This window comes from Schistocerca gregaria, chromosome 6 (genome assembly GCF_023897955.1).
Source record: "Schistocerca gregaria isolate iqSchGreg1 chromosome 6, iqSchGreg1.2, whole genome shotgun sequence".
Classification (NCBI taxonomy): domain Eukaryota; kingdom Metazoa; phylum Arthropoda; class Insecta; order Orthoptera; family Acrididae; genus Schistocerca; species Schistocerca gregaria.
The window spans coordinates 337,015,523-337,041,941 of NC_064925.1; the positions used below are offsets into that span (position 1 = coordinate 337,015,523).

Genomic DNA, 26,419 nt, shown 5'->3' on the forward strand with positions numbered 1-26,419 from the left:
TCTCAAATTTAACTTAAATCTTTTCTACTGGTTTCATTTATGGATACAGTACACTTCAGAATATTGAGCAGTAGGTATCTGAGGTACATTAACAGTTTGCGGTTAATTGTCATAGGGGCAGTAAAGATACACTTATATTGATTAGAGCATCCACAGAAATATAGAAGCAGCCCTTCTTTTAAGATATGAGAGATGTCAGGACCTCTGTGAAGTTTCTCACAGAGGCAGGTATAATATATTTGGAAGGTGAAAGACCACAGAACTGGTGCAAAATGCAAGAAGACAAGCAGAGAATGTTAAACCATTGCTGCACAGCAGTCTGTAACTCATACTGCAGAGAGGAAATGGAAAAGATTAAGGAATAGGTGCGTGTTTCGTCATGGATCCATGTCATTCGAAGACCACTTTGGAAATTTTCATCCAATTCCAGCGGTATTGGTACAACAGAGTTCTTTTGCATCGCTGACAGGTTTGTCATTATAGTTCTCTGCAGGCAGTTTACAAGATAGGTCGAGCATCATAGTACTACGCCCCACTTAAATCTCATGAAACAATCACACTGGTCAAATCAGAGAAATCTTAGTTTTTACAAAAGTGTACAGTTTTTTTTTCCTTTGCCCCATTGGCTTCTGGAACTAATTTTAAAAAAATGGAACAAATAATTCAACTACTAAAAGTAAAATTATCTCCTCAATGACACTGAAAACCCCTAATGAAAAAATATACATATATTTTCACCAAATTCAGAATTTGTATAACTCTGAAGGGAAATGCAAAGTTCTTCAGTTAAGTACTTGATTTATATACACTTTGTGGTGTTTTTGAAAACGAAAGCCTGATATTTCATTCATCTTAGTAATGAACCATTTCCCTTAACCATAGAAATCTCAGATTTCATTTAGGATGCTAAACATTTGTATTTTGAGTCTTATTCTATGGCATCAAATTATTAATCTCCACCAGTGTAGTTGCTCTCACACTTCAACATGTATAAAATATTTTCAGGAAGAATTGCATAAATACACATGGAAATGCAGGTCAGTTGGTTTGGGAAAAAAGTGTATGACAGGTTGAGGTAGGTGACAGGGATCAGCTGTCAGATGCTTCATATACTGGAAAGCGTCCCATATTGCTTGCAGTTTTTTAACATAAAAAGAAAAATACACCAATGGTTCACTGTCATGGTAGCATATTACATTGTGTGTCCATATCTCAGAATGAGACTATGATGATACATGTAACTGATTTGAGGAAAATAGCTCTTTTATTTTTATTCCCCTGATTTATAGATTTTATTTTTTATGTATGTGTACTTACTTGATACCTAACTAGTCTGCATTTTTTGTGATAATATTAATGTTGTATATAATTTAGGAGTAAAGGAGACCATTCACTGAATTCAAGAAACATTCAGTTCTCAACAGGCACACACAAAAGAGAATGATACCTTGCTATCTTTCAGAAGACATCTTTCACCAAACTAGAGTACAGTTAGACAGAAAAAAATAACTCAACAGGCACACACAAAAGAGAGTGATAACTTGCTATCTTTCAGAAGAAACCTTTCAGCAAACTAGAGCACAGTTAGACAGAAAAAAATAGACATGCAACACACACACAAATACCTGTGTCCCTATATTATGCAAGCTCAACACACAGCATAGGGACACAGGAGTGTGTGCGTGTATGTGTGTGTGTGTGTGTGTGTGTGTGTGTGTGTGTGTTTGTTTGTGTGTGCATACATTCTCCTTTGTGTGTATCTGTAGACAATTCAATGCTTGTGCTATTCTGTGAGTAGTCTCTGTTACTCCTAAATTGCTTACATTCTTGTAGAACTTTTCTTATTGTATTGATGTTGTATACTTATCTTATGTCTTATGTTGATTGTAGGAAAGACTGAGAGACGCTGTAGCAAGGATATTTGCTACAATCCATGATTCTGTTTCCAAGTGGTCTAAAAAAATGCTGATTGAAATGAAGAGGCACAATTATGTCACACCAACAAATTATTTGGAACTTGTTGCTGGATATATTTCGTATGTTTCATGAATTGAGCTGTTGTTATTAAAATTAATTTTTTCTAACTGTCAATATTATCTAATTTCATGAAACATAACTTAAAAATTATTTACAAAAGGGAACTTTAGTTAATATTACTAATGGAGAAATAATATGTGACAAGCCAAGTCACAGTATGGAGTTTGCTTCTCATAGAAGTGTGTGTGTGTGTGTGTGTGTGTGTGTGTGTGTGTGTGTGTGTGTGTGTGGTGGGTGGGTGGGTGGGTGGGTGGGGGGGGGGTGGGGGGGGGTATATGAAGGCTAGGAGAAGGTAATATAACAAAGAATTTGTCATTTTAGACCTGAAGGTAATTATTATATGAAAATTAAATTAATTTTGACAGTTTTCTGTGCACAGCTTGATTTTTACTATTACTCTGTGGTGGTGTTGCTGTTTGTATATGAGGGCTGTTCAAAAAGTAAGGTGACTTGTCTAATTGCATTGGCAACGTACATTCGAATACTGATCTTTTTTATTGTTATGTTGGTACACATGTCCTGAACATATGCTCACAGTTTCAAGTGTACAGCATACTTCGTTTGTTTTTGACAGATAGAAAGGCTAGACGTTTTTTATTGTGCTCGGTGATTTTTGATTATTATAAAAAATAGAGTAAAGAATTTACATCAAATTTTGTGTGAAAACTGCTATCAGGTGCTCTAAAACACTTGCAATGTTAACAGTAACATAAGGCGAGTCTGCTCTAAGTAAAAATAAAATGTTTACAAGTAGCACAAGCTCTTCTAAGATGGCCAAGAAGATGCCAATGATGAACCTCACTCTGATGCCCCTGCACATCAACAGCAGATGATAATGTCAAAGCTGTGAAAAAATTGTTTTGGAAAATCATTAGATTACTGTAAGAGAAGTTACTGAGGATGTTGACATAACGGTCAGCTCATGTCACGTAAACTATTATTATTATTTCTCTTTCCTGTCTCAGACGTTATGTCTGGTTAAAAATGGAAGCTGACGCGGACCTTTATCAAGCTTGTCTTCCTTTTAACTGTATGGTATATGTTACATTGCATTTAGGAACTTTCAGGTAATTGAACTAGTATCGATAATTACAGATTTCTGTAGTTGTATATATAAGTTTGGATGTAGCTGTATTGCGTTGATGTACTGGTGGATATTGTGTGGTATGACTTCTGGAGTTGATAGTATAATCGGTATAATGTCAACTTTATCCTGATTCCACATGTCCTTGACTTCCTCAGCCAGTTGGATGTATTTTTCATTTTTTTCTCCTGTTTTCTTTTGTATATTTGTTGTATTGGGTATGGATATTTCGATTAGTTGTGTTAATTTCTTCTTTTTATTGGTGAGTATGATGTCAGGTTTGTTATGTGGTGTTGTTTTATCTGTTATAATGGTTCTGTTCCAGTATAATATGTATTCATCATTCTCCAGTACATTTTGTGGTGCATACTTGTATGTGGGAACGTGTTGTTTTATTAGTTTATGTTGTATGGCAAGTTGTTGATGTATTAGTTTTGCTACATTGTCATGTCTTCTGGGGTATTCTGTATTTGCTAGTATTGTACATCCGCTTGTGATGTGACCTACTGCTTCTATTTGTTGTTTGAAAAGTCTGCATTTATCTGTTGTGGTATTGGGATCTTTAATCATATGCTTGCTGTAATATCTGGTGTTTATTGTTTGATCCTGTGTTGCAATCATGAATCCTTCTGTCTCACTGTATATATTGCCTTTTCTTAGCCATGTGTTGGATGCGTCTTGATCGATGTGTGGCTGTGTTAGATGATGCGGGTGCTTGCCATGTAGTGTTTTCTTTTTCCAATTTACTTTCTTCATATCTGTTGATGTTATGTGATCTAAAGGGTTGTAGAAGTGGTTATGAAATTGCAGTGGTGTAGCCAATGTATTTATATGAGTGGTTGCTTTGTGTATTTTGCTAGTTTCTGCTTGTTCTAGAAAGAATTTTCTTAAATTGTCTACCTGTCCATAATGTAGGTTTTTTGTGTCGATAAATCCCCTTCCTCCTTCCTTTCTGCTTAATGTGAATCTTTCTGTTGCTGAATGTATGTGATGTATTCTATATTTGTGGCATTGTGATCGTGTAAGTGTATTGAGTGCTTCTAGGTCTGTGTTACTCCATTTCACTACTCCAAATGAGTAGGTAAATATTGGTATAACATAAGTATTTATAGCTTTTGTTCTGTTTCTTGCTGTCAATTCTGTTTTCAGTATTTTTGTTAGTCTTTGTCTATATATTTCTTTTAGTTCTTCTTTAATATTTGTATTATGTATTCCTATTTTTGTCTGTATCCTAGATATTTATAGGTATCTGTTTTTTCCATCGCTTCTATGCAGTCGCTGTGGTTATCCAATATGTAATCTTCTTGTTTAGTGTGTTTTCCCTTGACTATGCTATTTTTCTTACATTTGTCTGTTCCAAAAGCCATATTTATTTCATTGCTGAATACTTCTGTTATCTTTAGTAATTGGTTGAATTGTTGATTTGTTGCTGCCAGTAGTTTTAGATCATCCATGTATAGCAAATGTGTGATTTTGTGTTGGTATGTTCCAGTAATATTGTATCCATAATTTGTATTATTTAGCATTTTGGATAGTGGGTTCAGAGCAAGGCAGAACCAGAAAGGACTTAATGAGTCTCCTAGGTATATTCCACGCTTAATCTGTATTGGCTGTGATGTGATATTATTTGAATTTGTTTGGATATTAAGTGTGGTTTTCCAATTTTTCATTACTTCGTTTAGTAACTGTATCAATTTAGGATCTACTTTGTATATTTCCAATATTTGTAGTAACCAGGTACACTATCAAAACCTTTTTGGTAATCAATGTATGCATAGTGTAGTGACCTTTGTTTAGTTTTAGCTTGATATGTCACCTCTGCATCTATTATCAGTTGCTCTTTACATCCCCGTGCTCCTTTGCAACAGCCTTTTAGCTCTTCATTTATAATTTTGTTCTGTGTTGTATGTGTCATTAATTTCTGTGTAATGACTGAAGTTAATATCTTGTATATTGTTGGTAGGCATGCTATGGGGCGATATTTAGCTGGGTTTGCTGTGTCTGCTTGATCTTTAGGTTTCAGGTCATTATTCCAAGTGTAAGTGTATCAGGGAATGTGTATGGGTCTGCAATGTAACTGTTAAATAATTTAAATAAAATAGAAAGAAACTTCCACATGGGAAAAATATATTAAAAACAAAGATTCCAAGACATACCAAGCAGGAAAATGCCGGCAGACAGGCACAAGAACAAAACACACAAACACAGCCAGCTTCATCCTGACCCACAACTTCTTCACTTTTGAAGGCCAGACATACCAACAATTAAAGGGAACAGCCATGGGTACCAGGATGGCCCCCTCGTATGCCAACCTATTTATGGGTCGCTTAGAGGAAGCCTTCTTGTTTACCCAAGCCTGCCAACTCAAAGTTTGGTACAGATTTATTGATGACATCTTCATGATCTGGACTCACAGTGAAGAACAACTGCAGAATTTCCTCTCCAACCTCAACTCCTTTGATTCCATCAGATTCACCTGGTCCTACTCCAAATCCCATGCCACTTTCCTAGACGTTGACCTCCATCTGTCCAATGGCCAGCTTCACACATCCGTCCACATCAAACCGACCAACAAGCAACATTACGTCCATTATGACAGCTGCTACCCATTCCATATCAAACGGTCCCTTCCCTACAGCCTAGGCCTTCGTGGCAAATGAATCTGCTCCAGTCCTGAATCCCTCGACCATTACACCAACAACTTGAAAACAGCCTTCGCATCCCACAAATACCCTCCCAACCTGGTACAGAAGCAGATAACCAGAGCCACTTCCTCATGCCCTCAAACCCAGAACCTCTCACAGAAGAACCCCAGAAGTGCCCCACTTGTGACAGAACACGTCCCGGGACTGGATCAGACCTTGAATGTGGCTCTCCAGCAGGGATACGACTTCATAAAATCCTGCCCCGAAATGAGATCCATCCTTCATGAAATCCTCCCCACTTCACCAAGAGCGTCTTTCCGCCGTCCACCTAACCTTCGTAACCTCTTGGTTCATCCCTATGAAATCCCCAAACCACCTTCCCTACCCTCTGGCTCCTACCCTTGCAACCGCCCCCGGTGTAAAACCTGTCCTATGCACCCTCCCACCACCACCTACTCCAGTCCTGTAACCCGGAAGGTGTACACGATCAAAGGGAGAGCCACGTGTGAAAGCACCCACGTGATTTACCAACTGACCTGCCTGCACTGTGACGCTTTCTATGTGGGAATGACCAGCAACAAACTGTCCATTCTCATGAATGGACACAGGCAGACAGTGTTTGTTGGTAATGAGGATCACCCTGTGGCTAAACATGCCTTGGTGCACAGCCAGCACATCTTGGCACAGTGTTACACCGTCCGAGTTATCTGGATACTTCCAACCAACACCAACCTATCCGAACTCCGGACATGGGAACTCGCCCTTCAGTATATCCTCTGTTCTCGATATCCGCCAGGCCTCAACCTCCGCTAATTTCAAGTTGCCGTCGCTCATACCTCACCTGTCTTTCAACAACTTCTTTGCCTCTGTACTTCCGCCTCGACTGACATCTCTGCCCTTACTCTTTGCCTAAATATGTCTGCTTGTGTCTGTGTATGTGCGGATGGATATGTGTGCGTGTGTGTGTGTGTGCATGAGTCACACCTGTCCTTTTTTTACCCCTAAGGGAAGTTTTCCCGCTCCCGGGATTGGAATGACTCCTTACCCTCTCCCTTAAAACCCACATCCTTTCGTCTTTCTCTCTCCTTCCTGAAGAAGCAACCATCGGTTGCGAAAGCTAGTAATTCTGTGTGTGTGTTTTGTTCTTGTGCTTGTCTGCCAGCGTTTTCCCGCTTGGTAAGTCTTGGAATCTTTGTTTTTAATATGTTAAATAATTTAGTTAGATGTGAATGTGTTGAGGTGAACTTCTTTACCCAGAAATTTGCTATTTTATCTTTTCCAGGGGCTTTCCAATTGTGAGTAGAATTAATTGCTAGGGTGACTTCATGTTGCAAAATTGTCACTTCAGGCATGTGTCTGTTTCTGCTTGTATCCACCGTGCATGCCTGGTATGCTGTACCGGGATTGACCATATGTTGCTCCAGAAGTGTTCCATGTCTGTTATGTTTGGTGGATTGTCTATTTTAATGTGGGTGTTATCTATTGTCTGGTAAAATTTCTTTTGGTTTGTGTTGAATGTTTGGTTTTGTTTCCTTCTATTTTCACTTTTTTTGTATCTTCTAAGTCGTTTGGCCAATGCTTGCAATTTCTGCTTCTTTTCATCTAACTGCTCTATCGCTTCTTGTTGTGAGATTTTACCTAACGTTTTTCGTTTTTTGCCTGATATTTCATTTCTTATAAATTGTGTTAGCTGTCCGATGTATTTTCTCAGTTTTTCTATTCTGATCTGTAGCCTGTGTTGCCATGCTGGTTTTGTGGGTTTCTTCTGTGTGTTGGTTGGTTTTGATCTCTGCCTAGTGTGTATATTTAGTGTAATGAGTGCTCCTATATATATCAGTAGTTGTAACTCTTCCATATTTGTATTTTCATTTATTTTGTTGTGTATGATTGTGTTGATAGCTGTTATTGTTGTTTCGACTTGTGGGTTATTTGGTGGTCTATGCAAGAATGGTCTAATGTCTGTATTTGTGTCTTTGTATTCTACATACGTCAGCTGAAATTTTTCTTCTATATCTAACATGCGTGTCACTTCGTGTTCTATTTGTGCTTGTTCTGGTGGCTGTATTAAGATTTTGTTTTCCTCTGATTGTTTAATTGATGCGTGTTGTTCTTTGTTTGTCTGCTCTGAGATGTTTGAGTCAATTACTATATTTTCTTCTTCTTCTGATTGCACATTATTTTGTTCTAGTATTTGTTGTTTGATGTTTCCTAATTCTGACTGGGGTATCCTGTTATTTTTGATTATTACACAGATCTGATCAGCTAGTTATTGTTCTGTTAAAAATTTTAATTCTGGGTATCTGGTAATAAATGTTGTGTATACTTGTGATCTGTATCCAGTTGTGTTTGTTCCTAAGTTTGTTGCTTGGTAATAACAGAACATGAGGTGTTGGTTAGCTTCATCTGACCATCTCATCCTCTGTCTTTGTTTTCCTTCTAGAGTGGTTGCAGGAAGCATATCCTGCAAAACACCTCTATTTGGATTTAAATCATTTTCCGTGTGGCTAGCAGTGTCGTTACCATTGTGGTCGGGCATGGGGTTCAAGCATTTTCCCCGACCATGACAGCACTTGTCCGAGCCTTCATTAGTTCTGTCCTGAACCAACTAATCACACTAAAAGGGGGGTTAGCCCTATTAATGGTTTGTTCTTTATTTATTTATTTATTTATTTTGTTGCAAAACTTCTCAATTTGATCAGGAAAACCATCGCATGAGCATCACTCATGAACTCTTGAAGGACATCAATGATGATCCTAATTTGCTCAAAAGGGTCATAACTGGTTATGAAACATGGATTATGACGTTGAAACTAAAGCCCAATTGTCCCAATGGAAATATCCCGGAGAACCAAGACCAAAAAAGTACATCAAGTTTGATCAAATGTCAAAGTATTTCTCACCTTCTTTTTTTTATTTTTTATTGTTTTACCCCCACTTATCATGGTGTAGTTCTTCATGAATTCTTGCCTCCAGGTCATATGGTCAACAAGGATTATTAACTTGATGTTATGCGCCATTTGGGAAAAGCAGCACACAAAAAAGTCCAGAATTGTGGAAAAACCATTCATAGCTTTTCCATCACGACAACGCACCTGCCCAGTCATCATTGCTTGTGAGAGATTTTTTGGCCAAAAAGCAACATGACACTAATGCCTCAGCCACCATATTCACCAGTTTTGGCCCCCTGCAACTTCTTTGTATTCCCAAAACTGAAGAGACCTATGAAAGGACAATGATTTTCAACGACTGATGAAATAAAAAATGTATTGCTGTAAGTACTAAAGGCTGTACCAAAAAGTGCTTACGAGAAGTCCTTTGAGGATTGGAAGAAGCATTGGCACAAGTGTACTGTATCTGAAAGGTATTACTTTGAAGTGGACAACATGAATATTGATGATTAAATAATATTAGAGAAGGAAAGTTGCTACTCACCATATAGCGGAGGTGGTGAGTGGTGATAGGTACAACAAAAAGATTCACACAATTAATTGTGTGAATCTTTTTGTTGTGCCTATCGCGACTCAGCATCTCCACTATATGGTAAGTAGCAACTCTCCTTCTTTAATATTGTTACATTACACCCTGGATTTTCCATTGTTTGATGATTAAATAAATATTTTTTCATAAAAATATAAAGCCACTTTACTTTTTGAATACACTTCATACGTGTAGTCATTGTCGTACACACTCAGATTTTTTATTTAATAAAACATTCTTTTTGCAAAGCTTATCATCTTAATAATACTGACAAATACTCAGCAAAAATGTTGTCGGCTGATATATGAAATCAATGTCTTATATATTTTAAAAATGGACGTTATGTGCAGAAATCTGGAGTCAGTTCATGTTATATGGGTGTTGATTGTTGTCCTCCCCATCCTATTGATCATTCGCGAATGATTGGACGTGAAAATAATTCAGCACAGAATTTCGTTATGGAGGTATATTTAGTCCACGTTATAGGAAAGTCTCCTTCAGCTCTTATGAATCTGGATGGTTCTTGGAAGAAAAGAGACAGGAAAGCACATTCTCATACAAGACTCACAAGACTCTGGACTCACACATAGAGAGGGTTCACTAGAAAATTACATAAATGCAAGTTAATAGACAACTATTGTGATCCTATCAAAACAACCACATTTAAGTAAAAAGAAATGAAGTTCCCGGTGAGTGAAAAGTTGGTAGGAACTTTGCTGCTGACTGAATTACCTGATAATTAACTATTTAGGATTATGGCCCCTGAAAACAGTGACATACATATGTCATCACAGATTCTATTAAAGTAACACCTCAACAAGACTGAAAGACACTGTCTAATATCAAAATAAGCAAGATCATACAAAAGTTCATTATTAAATGCTACAGGTGCAACAGAGTGAATCACATTGCTCTAGCAGGGGAGAAAAAAAGAGGAAGGTTGTTCAAAACCATCAAAAGATACTCTAAAAATATTTTGGACTTAGTACCGTTCCACTTTGAATAAGTTCGGTGTACATGCCGAATTTTTTTTATATTTCTACCCTATGACCTCAGAGGCCAGCTTGGGGTCAGTGTAGCAGTTAGAATGTCTACACAACACACTGCTGATGTAGATGAAGCACTAGGAAAGCCTTACCACACAACCTCCGAGCAAAGCAAGCAAAAGAGCAAACACCACAATGCAACATAATAGGGCAGTGTGAAGTAACACACCGTAACTTCAAAAGCCAGAGTGCCACTGCAATAATCAAATGTTGAAGAAAGACCTGAGCTTAGTGACCCAGAATAATTATTGAATCACCACAGCAAGGAGCACTGGCGCAATCAATAAAAGAGGGAAAATTCACTCATGCAACCAGAGCCACTGCATCATAGGTGTGGGCTTTAAATACCACAGCTGATGTTTGATACTAGCTTACCTAAGGGGTATTGGTCTGAAGCTGTGTCTACAGGTGCATACCTTTCAAATTGTTCTCCATCCATCACACTTGAAGATAAAACACCATTAGAATTTTGCTACAGGAGAAAGGCTTCTTTGTCACGCTTTAGGATTTTTGGTTGCAGTGTGATGTTTCACATCCCAACACCCCACCACAAGAAGTGGTATAAGAAGCCAAAGTAGCTGACATTTGTAGGCCACTGCTAAGCAACCAAAGCCTACTGATTAACTGATAGGGAGACTTGCCACAAAACTAGCAGCAGAGATGTAAATTTTCTAAAGGATGAGAATTTCCCAGGTTCAAAGGTTGAGGAACCTAAGATCACCAATGTATAAGGATTGGAACAAGGAGCAGTTCTTCATGGCATCAAAACTTCATAACTGAAGAAGAACTCCAATCATTAGACAGTAATAATAACCCTTTTATGGTTTTGACAGTGATCCAATTTAAACTGAAGCTCAACACGAGGAACATAGAATCAAAAAGTGGATTGTATAATTCAACAAGTGGTTACTCCTCAAAGGCCGAGCAGAGAACCAAAAGTCAAGAAAAGGCCAGACCATTTTATTTACAAGAAGGACTTCCAAATGAAGCCACTGATGTCAATGAGGCCTTGTAAGGGATAAATAGGGAAGAATGAAAAAAAAGCAGTTAAGGCAAAATTATTTCTAGTTTGTAATGACACATTTGAAGAGGTAGAGCTGTGCAGGGGACATAAACCTTTCAAGACTATGTGGGTATTAAAAATAGATCCTAGGACTGGCAGTATACCAGAATCATTTAAGGCATGACTAATGACAAAAGTGTGCTCTAAAGTTAAAGGTGTTAATTACCATGAAACCTTCACACCATTGTTCAAGCATGTATTCGTAAGTTATTTCTTATGTAAGACAGCATGAGAAAACTAGGAGATTGACCATGTTGATATCACCACCACATATCTCTATTAAAAATTGATGAGGTGTTGAGAAAACTGGAAATGAACATACCAAAAACTGATCCATGTGTCTATTTCCATAGAGATGGTACCAAACTAATCATAATAACTTTTTACATTGATGATGTGCCAGCATTCTCAAATGACGGAAATGTTTTGAATCATGTCAATAAATCTTTGGAGATATTTTTTGAGATAAAAGATGTAGGATCAGTGAGCCAATTCCTATGTTTATAAATTACTACAAATTGTGAAAAAGGAAAAATTTTGATCTCTGAGATTTCCTATGAAAGAAAAGTGGAAGAATTTGAAATGAATGAAACCAAGCCAGTGAAACACCACCCAAACTCAGTTTGGGCCTTGAGGCAGTCAGATCAACTGGTATCAAAGTATCTTATCAGCAGACACTAGGAATTTTTATGTATCCACTCCAAATCTTCAGACTTGACACGTTTGCTGTCAGTCTTATTAGGAAGTATTACTATGGTTTTAAAAAGATCCATTGGCTGCAGTTACAAGATGTTTAGATATTGAAAGTGAACCATTTGCTGTAAGCTAGAATTTCCTAGAAAGAGCCACAGAGAAATAGTGGTCTTCAGTGACACCGATTGGGGAAGTAAAACTAGTGGCAGCTATTCTGTAACATGTTCATGCATAAAAATGCAGAATTCTTTAATTTTGTGAAGAAAAAAAAACTACTGTGTTCTCTACTTGGGTAGCTGAATATATGCTTTTGGCACCAGCTGTTCAAGATTTACTAAGCTTAAGACAACTTGTGTCTGAGATAGATCCAAGTAGTGGCACACAGTCGCTTAAAATATGTTGTGATAATATAGGAACCATTCAGCCAATGACAAATTCTAGATCCAAGCATGTAGGGTTAAAATAATTTTTTATAAGAATGCATGTTGATTCACATGTTATTAGTACTGAAAATCTACCTTCTGAAGAGATGTTAGCTGATGCTTTCACAAAACACCTAAGTAATCCAAGACATTAACCATGTGTAAGAAACTGTGGCCATGTGAAATAAATTAGGGAATGACTGTTCATTTGAACTCTGAATTATGTGTTGACATCAGCCACTTTTAGTCTTTAACTTGTTACTATTACTACGTGGTTGCTGTGATGTTTATATGTGTGTAGTCATTGTAGTCCGCATACTGATTTTTTATTTAACAGAACATTCTTTTGTGAAACATTCACATCCATTGTGCTGAAAGTGGTCAGCAATTATCAGATAGTAAGAATGGAAACAAACTAGCTGATTGATAGTACTAATTATTTATAAAATTTTACTTAATTTGCATTATGTTTTACAGTGTACCCTGTGTCGTATATGCAGCTGCTTCTTACTTTTATAAATAACTTGTGAAATTTTTGTATCTGATGAATGAAAATAGTTACAACTTCTCTAAAACTGCCTGTGCAAAAAGTATAGTTACCTGTTACATGACATAGAGTGATACAGAAAAAGGCAATTTTTTTAAAATTCATTAGTATTTAGTGTTTGCTTTTGAGTGCCTAACTTTCTCTGGAAACAGTGGCCATCATTTTCAAACTCTTGTAAACTACCTTACCTGTTACATTCCATGTGTAAATTAACTTTGTTATCACAGACAGAAATTGCATTGATACTATTGGTTATGCATTTTAAACCTGTGTTCTGTTGGCATATCATTTATGTAATACAGCAGTTAATTGGCTTTTGTGTACAATTTCCTTGCTCTCCCTTCATGGTTGAGATGTTGGCATTTTTACAGGTTGTAATAGTTTCTTAGGATACAAATGTTTCATAATTATTGACCAGAATTTTAATACTGTTTAAATTCATGTCATCGTCTCAACAACTACATGTCTGGCCACAGTAGGTTGTTATTTGAGATATATGTGTGAACAAATTACTATTGGAAAGAGCAAACTCTCATGTTTTACATGGTTCCTGCTAGGTAGCAGCACTTCAGTTCTAGTGAAAATGGTATCAGGACAACAGATTGCACAGTATTTCAGGATTCATGATCATAATGCAATATCTTTCAGGTCCATCCAGGGTAATATTATTTCTTCTTCCAATATTTCAGTTCGTAAACTTACAGCCATCTCTGAGATGAGACACTGGCTGAATGTAAACCACTTGACACAATACTGTGGTGTAAGTGCATATGCGTCAGAGATGACTCTATCAGCAACAAGAGAATCAATCATAGACAAAACAAGGAAATATCACCAACTTGACCTGACATTGTAAGGAGAAAGAAGCACACTTGCAAGATATCAGCCCTAGCAATTGACCCCTCATAAAAATTGGGCTATAATTTTTGTAGTTTGTAGTTATGACCTTCCTAATGTACAACTTTAAATTTTTGCACGCACTGCTTGTTTGCCACTTGCTCCGCCTCACTGCAGCCGCCTAATGCCTGAGCTTGAAGAATTGTACAGCAGAGTGACAACCAGAGCCTTCTATTCATATGATGCTGAAGATGAGGGAAGAGGAATGGGGAGGTGGACATTTCAGCCGAACATGTTTTGAAATCTTGTTTGAGAACACAGGTTATTCAATGTGAAAAATAGCCAAGTAATATATATATGAACATGAACATTCAGTATTATGTTAACAGTATTATCAAATTAATGTTCTGCAACCATACATATATGACTCAAAATCAAAATGAATAAACCTAAGCAACTGAAGAATTATTATGAAATGCAAGGTGTATCAAAAAGAATCATCCAATTAAAAAAAAAAAAATCATAACTATTATGTTATTTGAGTTAAGTGCTTGAACAACGTACTGATGGAAAGAGCAAACTCTCGAGTTTTTAGCATGGTTCCTGCTACATATTAGCAGTATGTGCCTCCTTCAGTTCTAGTGAAAATGGTGTCAGGACAACAGAAACCATTTTGTATTCTACCTTTTGCACAGTGTGGGTCAGTAGTAACTTTTCAGCATGACATTCATACTGGGTATGGTGTGGATCCTCCTACAGCACAGAGCATTAGACGATGGCATGAACAATTCTGAGAAACAGGTTGTTTGTGTAAAGGCAAATTTCTGGTGCATCCTTGAGTGCCTGCCTTTGTCATCCACCATAATTTCACAAGGAGTCTGCAGAAATCCATTCACCATGCAGGTCAATAGCTCAAAATGCCCCCCGATGTCCACCTGGCATGTGTTGTGTAGATGTTTACACAAAATTCAGCTACTGCAAGCTCTTCATGAGGGTGACAAACAACAACATGTGCAGTTCTGTAATTTCTTTCTTGGCAAGATGAAGGATGACAGTTTTCTTCCACACTTAGTGTTTATGGACGAGACACTATTTCATTTATGTGGGAAGGTGAACCATCATAATGTGAGAATATGAGGTACAGAACAACTACATGAAGTTGTACAACATGAGACGGACTCTCCAAAATTTAATGTGTTTTGTGCAGTTTCATGGGAAAAGCTGAGTGGTCTATTTTTCTTTGCCAAGAACACTGTTACACGAACCATATATCTCAATATGCATAAGAACTTCCTTTTCCCACAGTTGGAGACTGGTTTGAATGACCTCATTTACCAACGGGATGTGGCACAACCATACCGGCATCTGCAAGTGCAGGAATTTTTAAATCAAAGGATTACTGAACAATGGATCGATGACAATGGATCAAATAATTCAGTCTTACATTACTGGCTTCCAAGGTCACTGGATCTGACTGTATGTGATTATTTCTTGTGGGGGTTTATGAAAGACTGTTTATGTGCCTCCATTACCAACAAGAATGAATGAAATGAGACATCGCATAACAGCAGCTTTGGAAGCTGTAACTCAAGACATGCTCACTGCTGTGCGGGAATTATTTGAATACCACATTGCCATATGCCATGCATCTCAAAGGGGGCATATTGAACACCTATGAAAATATGTTTTAAAAAATTTTCTTGTTTCCTGTTCACCAAAAAACAAAATTCAGTTTACATGTTTATTAGTTTCAGATTCACAGACGTGGCAATTTGGATAATCAGTTTTGATACACTCTGTATAGTTAAAGGTTTTTAAATTGTGGTTTAATCATGCCAGTCATGTTGGCACATGTATTTTATTTTAACAGTGCCAGCTTTAAAATTGAAAGAAAATAATGCCAACAGTGATGTTAGTAATAAAATTGTTCTGAGTTACTTCTTTTCTGGTGCACTCATTTGTTTCACTCATTTACACTGTATTTGTGAGTTGTAACATAAAAATGTTGGGAACAGAAAGATCCCTGACACTAGTTGCAGGTTAGAATCCGGACACTTTGACACTGAACAAAGTAAGTTACTAATGTTAGAACATTATTTCACTAACCTTTTATTAACTCCAGTGTCAAGTACATTGTGCTTGGACATCAAGCAGCTGCAATGAGGCAGAGGAAATGACAACTGGTGTGTGTGGTTGTCTTGAAGCTCTGTATTCATGAGTTCATAACTGCATACTATCAAAATAATTGACCTAATTTTGGTGTAGAATTGATTTCTGGGGTTGATACCTTGCAAGTGTGCTTTTTTTTTTCTTCTTAAAAGATGAGGTCACGTTGGTGATGTTTCCTTGTAAGAAAAAAAACATAGCAAGTCCAAGGTCAGCCAATTTACAGTGCTAACATAGTATGTGGATTTGTGGTCGCTGTGTTTGCTTTGTTTTACTCATAGACACAAAATTTTATCTATGACTGACAATGTCATCTCAGCTGTACATGTATTTCCTCCACAGTATTATGTCAAGTGATTTAAATTCTGCTGTAACGCTATCAGCCAAATTGTTGGAAGAAGAAATAATACTATCCCAGATACAGATGCGAAAGATATTGGAATATTTTTTCTTCTGATAAAGGAAGAATAAAGACTCTGCTCTATGATAATGAGGGCAATTTGCTCTTTTGTTCATTTTTGGCATGTAATTCATCTTCAGTCCTGTGGAGGGGAACTTTAACTTTATAAATAAGAAAAACAGAAATAAAAGCACCACAAATGTTCTACTCCCTTTTTACGCTCTTTATGTGGTGCATGCCTGGCCTAATGTGGAGGTTAACAAATCTGCATCCCAGATTGTTAGGGAATTGTCTGTCTCTGGTTTAAGCCTTCCACTCAACTCCAGGACAGAGCAAGCAATCAGCCTGCCTATTCAGTCAGCTATCTAAAGAAATGTAGGACGGTTTAATAAATATCTATAGATCTAATTGTTTAACAAACATATAAACTGTGTCAACAATATGAAAAAGGATAGATTGCTGCTCACTGCATAGAGGAGGCATTAAGTCACAGACAGGGACAATTAAAAGACTGCTAAGCATTAAGCTTTCAGAGAAAAAAGTCCTTTTTCGAAATAGAAAACTCACACACATCCACACAAGCACAAATCACACAAACACATGGCTACTGTCTCCAGCCACAGGGTTCCAAGGTGGGACAGTAGCCATGTGTGTGAGTTGTGCTCGTGTGAATGTGTGTGTGTTTTCCATTTTGGAAGAATGTCTGTTTTGTCTGTAAGCTTAATGGTTAGCAGTATTTTTCATAGTGCCTCTTCTATGCAGTGAGTAGCAATCTATTCTTTTCTTACTGTTGTTATTCCACCCTGGACTTTCCATTGTTTGATACTACTAGTGCCAGACTTACAAAAGATAAAATTATGTTTTTAGCCAAGTGATTATGTTTAAAGCTAATACAGAACTGTAAAGGTTATCTTTGTTCTGTTGCGCTCTCTTAAGCCATCTCTAGTTGCAGTGATAGGGGTATCATCAGATTCTCACAGCATGATACCAGACAAGTTGTCCTCATAAACTACAAAGAGTAGTGGTCAGGTCAACATTTGAAACTCCAGAGCTCTTACTGTGTTAGATTATGTGTTGTTACAAGTTACTTAGTTGTCACTCAGCATACCTATAAGGACTTGATGACTCAGAGAATCTATCAACAGGGCATGAGCAGATGATATTGTTTCAAAGACACTAAATGTTGTCAAGATAACAGATGGCAGTATTGACAAATTAGTGCTAAAACCCCGTTGAGAGTTGTTGGAGTTGCAATACAAATCAAATGTTTGGTTTTTTGTAGATACATGCAATTTTCTGTTATTTAAAAGAAAAAATATGTTTTTGTTACTTTTACCCAGTTCTGCCATAACAATTTACCAGCTAACCTTGCATTTGTTTTGTAATGCCGGATAAAGTTAGTTTGCCATAGATTTCTGTTTTTGACTGATGCGTACCTCTCAGTCTAGGCCATGAAGCCAGCCTGTTTCACCTTTCTGTAAGCTGTAATAAAGGAGTATTACCAAAGCCCTTAATCTTTGGAGGTCAGGTTTAAAACACCAGCGTATACTTCTATGAGTACTTTTGTTTTCCATACGCCTTTTTACTACTTTAGGACAAAATATATGTGAAGGATGAAGGATAAGCCTGTCAAAAGCTTCATGGGTATTTGTGTAGGCAGTCAGGCTTACTATTCATGACCTGAAAGAGTTAAGCCCTGTCTCATTGTATGGGAATTCTGTCTGTAAATTTAGTCATATTTCTTCATGTTTCAGTAGATAAACAGCATTAAAGGTCTGTATTTTGTACAGTGTTCTCTTTACTTTAGTTGTAACATTGTCTGAACCATATAAATATTTTATCATCTTGTTGTCTTCACAGAAAATGTTATGTGATATTTTAGTGTTCCATTGTTATTGAACAGTGAATTAAAGTTGACATGGGAGGTACGATTCCCTGTTACTGATTTGCTCACCTGGTTATTTCTTCACATTCGCCTATATCAGTTGAATGTCATTTATCAAAGTGCAGCAGTTGTTGCTGGAAGTGAAGTGTAAAAACTCTTGAAAAAAAAATTAAGAAAATATCTCAACACATCTCAGAAGTAAAGTGATATATAGTGCACTCTCTTTTTACTATGACCATTCATAACAAATTCTCGTTACTTGGAACACCTCAAATACATCAGTATTGACATTGTTAAAAACTGACAGTTCCAGATAACCCAATTGAATTGAATTTGACAGCTACAGTAAGAGCTCCTCTCTTGGTCCTGTGATACCACTGTTATTGAGGCTGCAGTAGCATCTTTGGTTGATGGGTCATATACATTTAGAGCTCTTGTAAAGATAAGTGTTTAATTGAATAATAACAATTAATTAAGGCAATATTATATCATAAATTATGAATTAATACCTGTTGTAAAGTATCAGTTGAAGGTTTCACATTTTTTTCATATTAAAAAAAAAAAATAAAATTCAAAGGTGCAAATTTTGGGCTGGGTTTTGTTTATGTTATCGTATACTGTAGGTATTCAATAAAGTACTCTTTGTGTTGTTAGTGTGTTCTTAAATGCTATCAATTTGATTCTCTAATAAGTAACCAAAGTGAAAAGTTCATATAGTGTAGGCCCAGTACTTAGTTTACTTTTGTTTCATCACATACATAATACACATTTAATTATTTCTATTTCTCCTGAAGTTTTGAATATTAATTGAGTAGTATAGGAGTTATTCTTGTTTAATTCAGACTAAAACTAAAATTTGTTTGCCAGGAGTGAGAAGTATATGACTTGCCAGGGATTGTTAGTTTCGGGGTGTGGTGTGAGGGTTGTTGCAGTTTGTTTCATGTGGTGGGGGATCAGGGAAATAAACAAGGATCATTGGTTGTATAGGATTTACTGCAGTGATAGGAAGATAGTGGAACAGGGGGAGAAGATTGCTGCCCTTCAGCCCGAACTAGATAAGATAAAACAAGATCTGGAAAGGTTGAGGGGAGAGAAGGGAAAAAAAGAGTGGGGAAGTGACAACAGGTGCAGAAGAAATAAGTATAGGACTTACTCAGACTGTGTTGTTTTCAATGTGAAAAACACATTTGGTCTACTGTCATAGTTGGAAACTGATGAGCCACAAGTAGAAGTAGGAGTAGACAGGTCACAACAAACTTTCAAAATATGTTTTAAAAGTAAGAAGTCAGAGAAAGTTGTGAAGAAGAAGAAGAAGAAGAAGAAGAAGAGAAAGTCTTGTTGTTAGGAAGTACACAAGGTAGAGGTGTTGGCCGACTGTTGCAGGATGAACTAGGGTCAGGTTACCAGGTCACAAGATTTTTTAAACCTAATCCAAGTCTTGGTGATGTCATAGTGGATGTAGGTTCACTTTGTAAAGACTTCACAAAGGAAGACACTGTGGTAATAGTGGGTGAGACATTTGGGGCGCCATTACCGGCCTCACTTAAACTCTTCTGTTAGGAAAGTTAATTTAGAGGTGGAACAGGTGCTTGGATCAGGTTTGGGGTCCCATATTGGTGTAATTCCTGTTGATTCTATCAGTAGGTCAGACTATATTAGGCATGGCCTTCACCTCAACAGGAAAGGAAAGAAAAAGAAAGGCTGTTGGGGCTAATAGCAAATAACTCAAGGGGAGCTACTATCACAAGTGCCAATCATTACAATTGACAGAACAGCAATTTTTCAGGGTAGGGAGGCTAGAAATAAAAGACATTCAGAGACAGGCTGAAAATGACTTTCACACTGATAAAACAGGCAGCCAGAAAGCAAATTTTAATGTACACAACTCATGCAGACAGCCACCAATTGAAATTGGAGTATTCAAAAATTTACAGAAGAATTAGGTTCATCCAGTTGTAATTCAGCCAGTGCACAAAATCTTTATCCTTATTACATCAGAATACACAAGGACTAAGGGGTAAGCTATATGAGTTGTTTATTTGTGCCGAAGAATTCGAGTTGAACAAAGCAGTTGATATAACTTGTTTCTCTGAACATCATGTCACCACTAGTATAGATATGTTAAATGTTACAGGATTCAATTTAGCTTCTTACTTCTGTAAAGAAAATATGGGAAAATGAGGAGTTCTCACATTTGTCAGAAATTGTTTTGATTTCAAGAATATTGATATTAATAAAATTTTCTCAGAGCAGCTCTTAGAAGCTTGTGCAACAGAAGTAGTATTTCATAATAAGTCCTTCATAGTAGTAAGTATATACAGATGAAAACAATCAATTTTTGGCAATATAGTGTAACTGGATAGATACAAAAATCTAATCACCAAGCGGCAACAGAACACACGCATAAAAGAAGGTTATAAGTAGGCAAGCTTTCTGAGCTTTCCATCTCATCCTGTCTGGTAAGTGTCCCCTGACCCATGATTCTGGGTGACTTTTCCAAAATATACCCCTTTTCCTAGACCTCTCTTGACCTTTTCCTTCACCTCTCTTCCTTCCCCTTAAACCCTCTGCCTAAAGAAAGAGACATTGGCTCTAAAAGCTTGCCTAGTCACTATCTTCTTTTATGTGTGTGTTCTGCCGCCACTTGGTGAGTAGATTTTTTTATCCATCAAGTTACATTATAAGTATATCCAAAGCACCTGAGGACACTTAAATGTCTTAATAAAAAATCTGAAGCTCTGTTGTCTTATCTCACAGTAAAAAAGAAGGTTATAGTGAGTGCTTGTGGTTTTAATGTGGATTTATTGGAAAGCTCTATCAGTGAACAATAATTACCGTCAGTAACAATGTCATTAAGTTTGATTCCTTCTGTGAACTTTGCAGCTAGAGTATTAAATGTTCTGACACTGCTATTGATAATATCTTAGTAGACAAATCTAGGAAAAAAGTCATCTCATAAAACCAATAGTAAATGGGCTATCTGGTCATGACATGCAGCATTTTGCATTAAATGTTGAAACTTGTCAGGACAAAAAGTCTATTAAGACTGAGCACAGAAGGGTAATACATCAGTCAAAAATTGAGAATTTTAGGAGACTGCTCAAAGACATGAACTGGGTAGATGTTTACAGTACTTCTGACTCAAATGGAAAATACAAAACATTCATTAATAAAGTTACTTTCTCTTTTGAAAATTGTTTTCCCCTAAAGGTAACTAAAATCAAACAAAATCTAAAAATAAACCACAGATTATGCAAGGGATAAATATATCATGTGGGACAAATAGGAGACTGTATGTACTATCTAAGAACAGCTGTGATGATAGCATTTTAATTGATCACAGAGAACACTGCGGAATATTGAAGCATGTAATCTAGAAATCTAAACAACTTTATTATGACAAAAAGATAATTACATGAAGCAACAAAATGAAAACTATATGGGATATAGTGAAGACAGAAACAGGTGGGGCTAGAAAGGCAGAGGAACAGATAGCTCTAAAAATAAGTGATACATTGCTAACAAGTGCATTTAGTGTTGCAAACCTCCTTAACAAGTATGAGGGTGGTTTGAAAATTTCTCTGAATCACCACGAGAGGTGCAACAAGTTGTTCACATGATATTAATTGGACTGTTGCCTGTAAACATGTGCCACGTCAGTACTCTTGGAAGTGAGCTGTGACAGTGACGTGGCTCTTTTGTTTTTCCCATGTAGTGATTTGCGATGATGGAAAAAAATCGAGATTCGAGCAGTGATTAAGTACTTTGTAAAGAAAAGTATGAAAGCAAAGGACATTCATAACTATTTTCAGAATACACTGGGGGACTCTGCTCCTTCATAGATTAGATTAGATTAGATTAATACTTGTTCCATAGATCATGAATACGACACTTCGTAATGATGTGGAACGTGTCGTGTTAATGAAAGATGTCTGTACAAGATATTACATTACACAAAATATTGCATGACACTAACGCTTAAGTTAGTTTTTTCCCTCCCTTAATTTATATCTAAAAATTCAGCCAATGAGTAGAAGGAGATGTCATCTAGAAATTCTTTTAATTTATTTTTAAATGTTGGTTGACTATCTGTCAGGCTTTTGATGCTGTTTGGTAGGTGACCGAAGACTTTTGTGGCTGCATAATTTACCCCCTTCTGTGCCAAAGTCAGATTTAACCCTGCATAGTGAAGATCATCCTTTCTCCTGGAGTTATAGCTATGCACACTGCTATTACTTTTGAACTGGGCTGGATTATTAACAACAAATTTCATAAGTGATTATATATACTGTGAGGTTACTGTGAGGATCCCTAGATCCTTAAATAGATGTCTGCAAGATGACCGTGGGTGGGCTCCAGCAATTATTCTGATTACACGTTTTTGAGCAATGAATACTTTTCTACTCAACGATGAATTACCCCAGAATATGATACCATACGAAAGCAGCGAATGAAAGTAGGCGTAGTAAGCTAATTTACTGAGATTCTTATCACCAAAATTTGCAATAACCCTAATAGCATACAAAGCTGAACTCAGACGTTTCAGCAGACCATCAATGTGTTGCTTCCAGTTTAACCTCTCTCAATGGACACACCTAAAAAACTTTGAAAATTCTACCTTAGCTACAGACTTCTGTTCAAAGTCTATATTTATTACTAGAGCCAAAACTGTATATACTGTGTTTTATCAAAATTTAAAGAGAGTCCGTTTGCTGAGAACCACTTAATAATTTTGTGAAAAACATCATTTACAATTACATAGCTTAGTTCTTGGTTTTTGGATGTCATTACTATACTTGTATCATCAGCAAAAAGAACTAACTTTGCATCCTCATCAATATGGAATGGTAAGTCATTAATGTATATCAAGAACAGTAAAGGACCTAAGACCGAACCCTGTGGGACCCCGTGCTTGATAGCCCCCCAGTTTGAGGAATCAGCTGTTGTATTAACATTACATGAACCACTTATTTCAACTTTCTGCATTCTTCCAGTTAAGTATGAATTAAACCATTTGTGCACTGCCCCCCTCAAACCATAATGATTTAGCTTATCTAAAAGAATTCCATGATTTACACAGTCAAAGGCCTTTGAGAGATCACAAAAAATACCAATGGGTGATGTCTGGTTATTCAGTGCATTTAATATTTGATCAGTGAAAGCATATATAGCATTTTCTGTTGAAAAGCCTTTCTGAAAACCAAACTGACATTTTGTTAGTAGTTTATTTTTACATATATGGGAGGCTACTCTTGAATACATTACTTTCTCAGAAATTTTTGATAGTGCTGTCAGAAGAGAGATTGGGCGATAGTTGTTGACATCCGACGTATCCCCCTTTTTATGCAATGGCATATTATTCAAATGTTGCCAAGTGGACACATGGATTTAAATTTGGTCAGGGAGCTTAGATGGTGATCCACACAGTGGTTGGCCAAGATGTGTCACTAACCCAGAAATCATTGCAAAAATGCACAAAATGGTTACGGAGGATCGCCGATTGAAAGTGCGTGAAATTGCTCATGCTGGCCAGATGTCATCTGAAAGGGTATATCACATTTTAACTGAAAAATTAGAAATGAAAAAATTATCTGCAAGATGGGTGCCGTGACTCTTGATGCTGAACCAAAAATGCATGAGAATGAATATATAAGAACAATGTTGGGACTGTTTTTTTGTGCTGGTTTGTGATCTCAGATGAAACGTGTATGCACTGCTACAGACGTGTTCAAATTATTAGACTAAAGACATTTTTTCCAAAACTTTACATTTATTACACATTTATATTCACATACATACTGTATTTGTACATTCAATATTTTGTATGCATGCCTTTGTTCTTAATCAACATTTTAATCATGTTTGGCATAGTTTTCATTAACTTTTCACATGACATCTTGTTAGGTGGTTATTGTAAATTTCCTTATACACTGTTTCCCAATAGCCCATAAATTTTCAATTGGGTTCACATCAGGGCTATTCGTGGCCAGGGCAACACTTTCAGTTGCTTTTCTTCCAAGTACTTGGAAACACTTTCACTTTGTGGCAAGGTGCCCCATCATGCATAAAAATACCATCTTTATTAGGAAACCACTCATTTATTTGAGGGAAAAGATCCTTTTCAAGGATTTATTTTATTGTTCGTGCCTCATTGTCCCTTCAACAATGTGTAATCTGCCAGGACCATTCACGAACATCACACCAGACCATAATAGAAGCTGAATGCTTCACACATTGCAGCACACACTCAGCTTTGAACTGTTCTCCAGATCAGCGATGAACAACTGGCTGCATTCTTCCATCACAGTGAATACAGATTCATCACTGAAGCATGTGTACCAAATTGCAAGTTAGAAAAGTTGGGAATAGTAGCATAGGACACCTCAACAGCTCCAAAATTCAAATATGCATTTCTTCAATACCAATAATACATCACAATTTCAAGCCAATACTCCTAACTTTAGTGATCATACCCACTTAATTTATCATATCATTGCACGTATCTTAGCCCAGTCCTCACTTCTCCACACCTGAAGTTGTTTAGCCCACTGCAATCTTTTGGTTTTCATGGGAGGTGTGGATTTCTTTTTCTTTTTTTCTCTCTCTCTCTTTTTTTTTTTTTTCATTGTTTTAGGGCGGATTTTTCTTTTCGTCCACATTTTCCTTTCCCGTTTGGCTTGTATTCTCCACCTTTCTGCACTGAATGTTTGATTCTCCTGACAGTTCTCTGTGATATTCTCATTCTGCCAGAAATTTCTTGCTGTGTAGGGTGATTTCCAGCAAGAAGTGCTACACAGCCGAAACTTTCTGAGGTGAAACATTTTTTGTCTTCCCCACAACCTCACTTTCTTTGGAAACTCTATGATGTATTCCTGTTACTAAAAACATGCAAGTTCACAAGATATTATACGGTCTTGTTAAAGTAGCAAGAAGTTGATAGAATAAATAACAAGCTGAAGTACACCACAGAAACATAAAACATTACTGTAAACACAGTTTCAAAGCATGTACACAGACAACCAATACCAACACGATTTGGAGGGAAAATGGCAAATGTTACCAACTGTGAAAATATCAGTGATTTGTGAGTTACAGGGAATGGAAATTCCATGGCATCAATCAAACCATTAAAACACATCAATTATTACATTTTTCTCTCCTGTTTTTACACCAGAAAACTTAATAGTATCAAAAATAATTGTCATTTTAATAATTTGAACATATCTGTATACCCCAGAGACAAAACAACAGTGAAAGCAGTGGAAACATGCTGATTCTGTTACCAAATAAAGCAAAGACAATTCATTTGGCAGGAAAGGTAATGGCATCAGTGTTCTGGGATGCAAAGATTATCTCCCCACTGGCACACAATTACTGGAGAATACTATGCTAACCTCCTGGACAAACTGCAACAAAAGACACGTGAAAAAAGGCCAGGTTTAGCAAGGAGGAATGTCATCTTCCATCAAGACAGTGTGCGCCAACACAAATGTGCCGTCGCCATGCCAGAATTACACGAACTAAGTTATGAATTGTTGCCACACCCACATTATTCACCTGATATGGCTCCATCAGACTTCCATATCTTCCCAAAACTGAAAATTTTTCTTGGTGGATGAAGATTCACTTCAGATGAAGAATTGATAGCTGGAGTTCACAACAATTTTGCAGGGCTGGAGGAAACTCATTTTTGAGATGGAATCAAGGCACTAGAACATCATTTGACCAAGTGCATTAATCTACAAGGAGACTACATTGAAAAATAAAAAAAAAATCAGTGATGTAAGAACTGTTTTTCTTTTCCATTCTGAGAACTTTTCAAATCACCCTTGTACTCTTTTTCTGTTACTGGCAGCTATGGGTTATAAGGTTCGGTAAACAGCGCTAAAAAGTATCTGAGATCATTCTTCACAAATAACTTCAGTAAAATGGGAATGACACTCATTGTTTTTGCTGTGGTCTTCAGTCCAAAGACTGGTTTGATGCAGCTCTCCATGCTACTCTACCATGTGAAAGCCTCTTCATCTCTGAGTAACTAATGCAACCTACATCGTTCCCACCTGCAGATCTGGGGGTTAGAATAGGCCTGAGGTATTCCTGCCTGCCGTAAGAGGCGA

The 26,419-nt window shown here is 36.9% G+C and overlaps 1 protein-coding gene across 1 annotated transcript in view; it reads left to right on the plus strand.

Annotated features, from left to right (window-relative positions):
- Positions 1–26,419, plus strand: part of LOC126278873 (dynein axonemal heavy chain 2) — a 914,655-nt gene that overhangs the window by 634,677 nt on the left and 253,559 nt on the right. Inside the window, 1 exon segment of the mRNA XM_049979148.1 lies at positions 1,891–2,036. Within this exon segment, the coding sequence (XP_049835105.1) occupies positions 1,891–2,036 (146 nt within the window).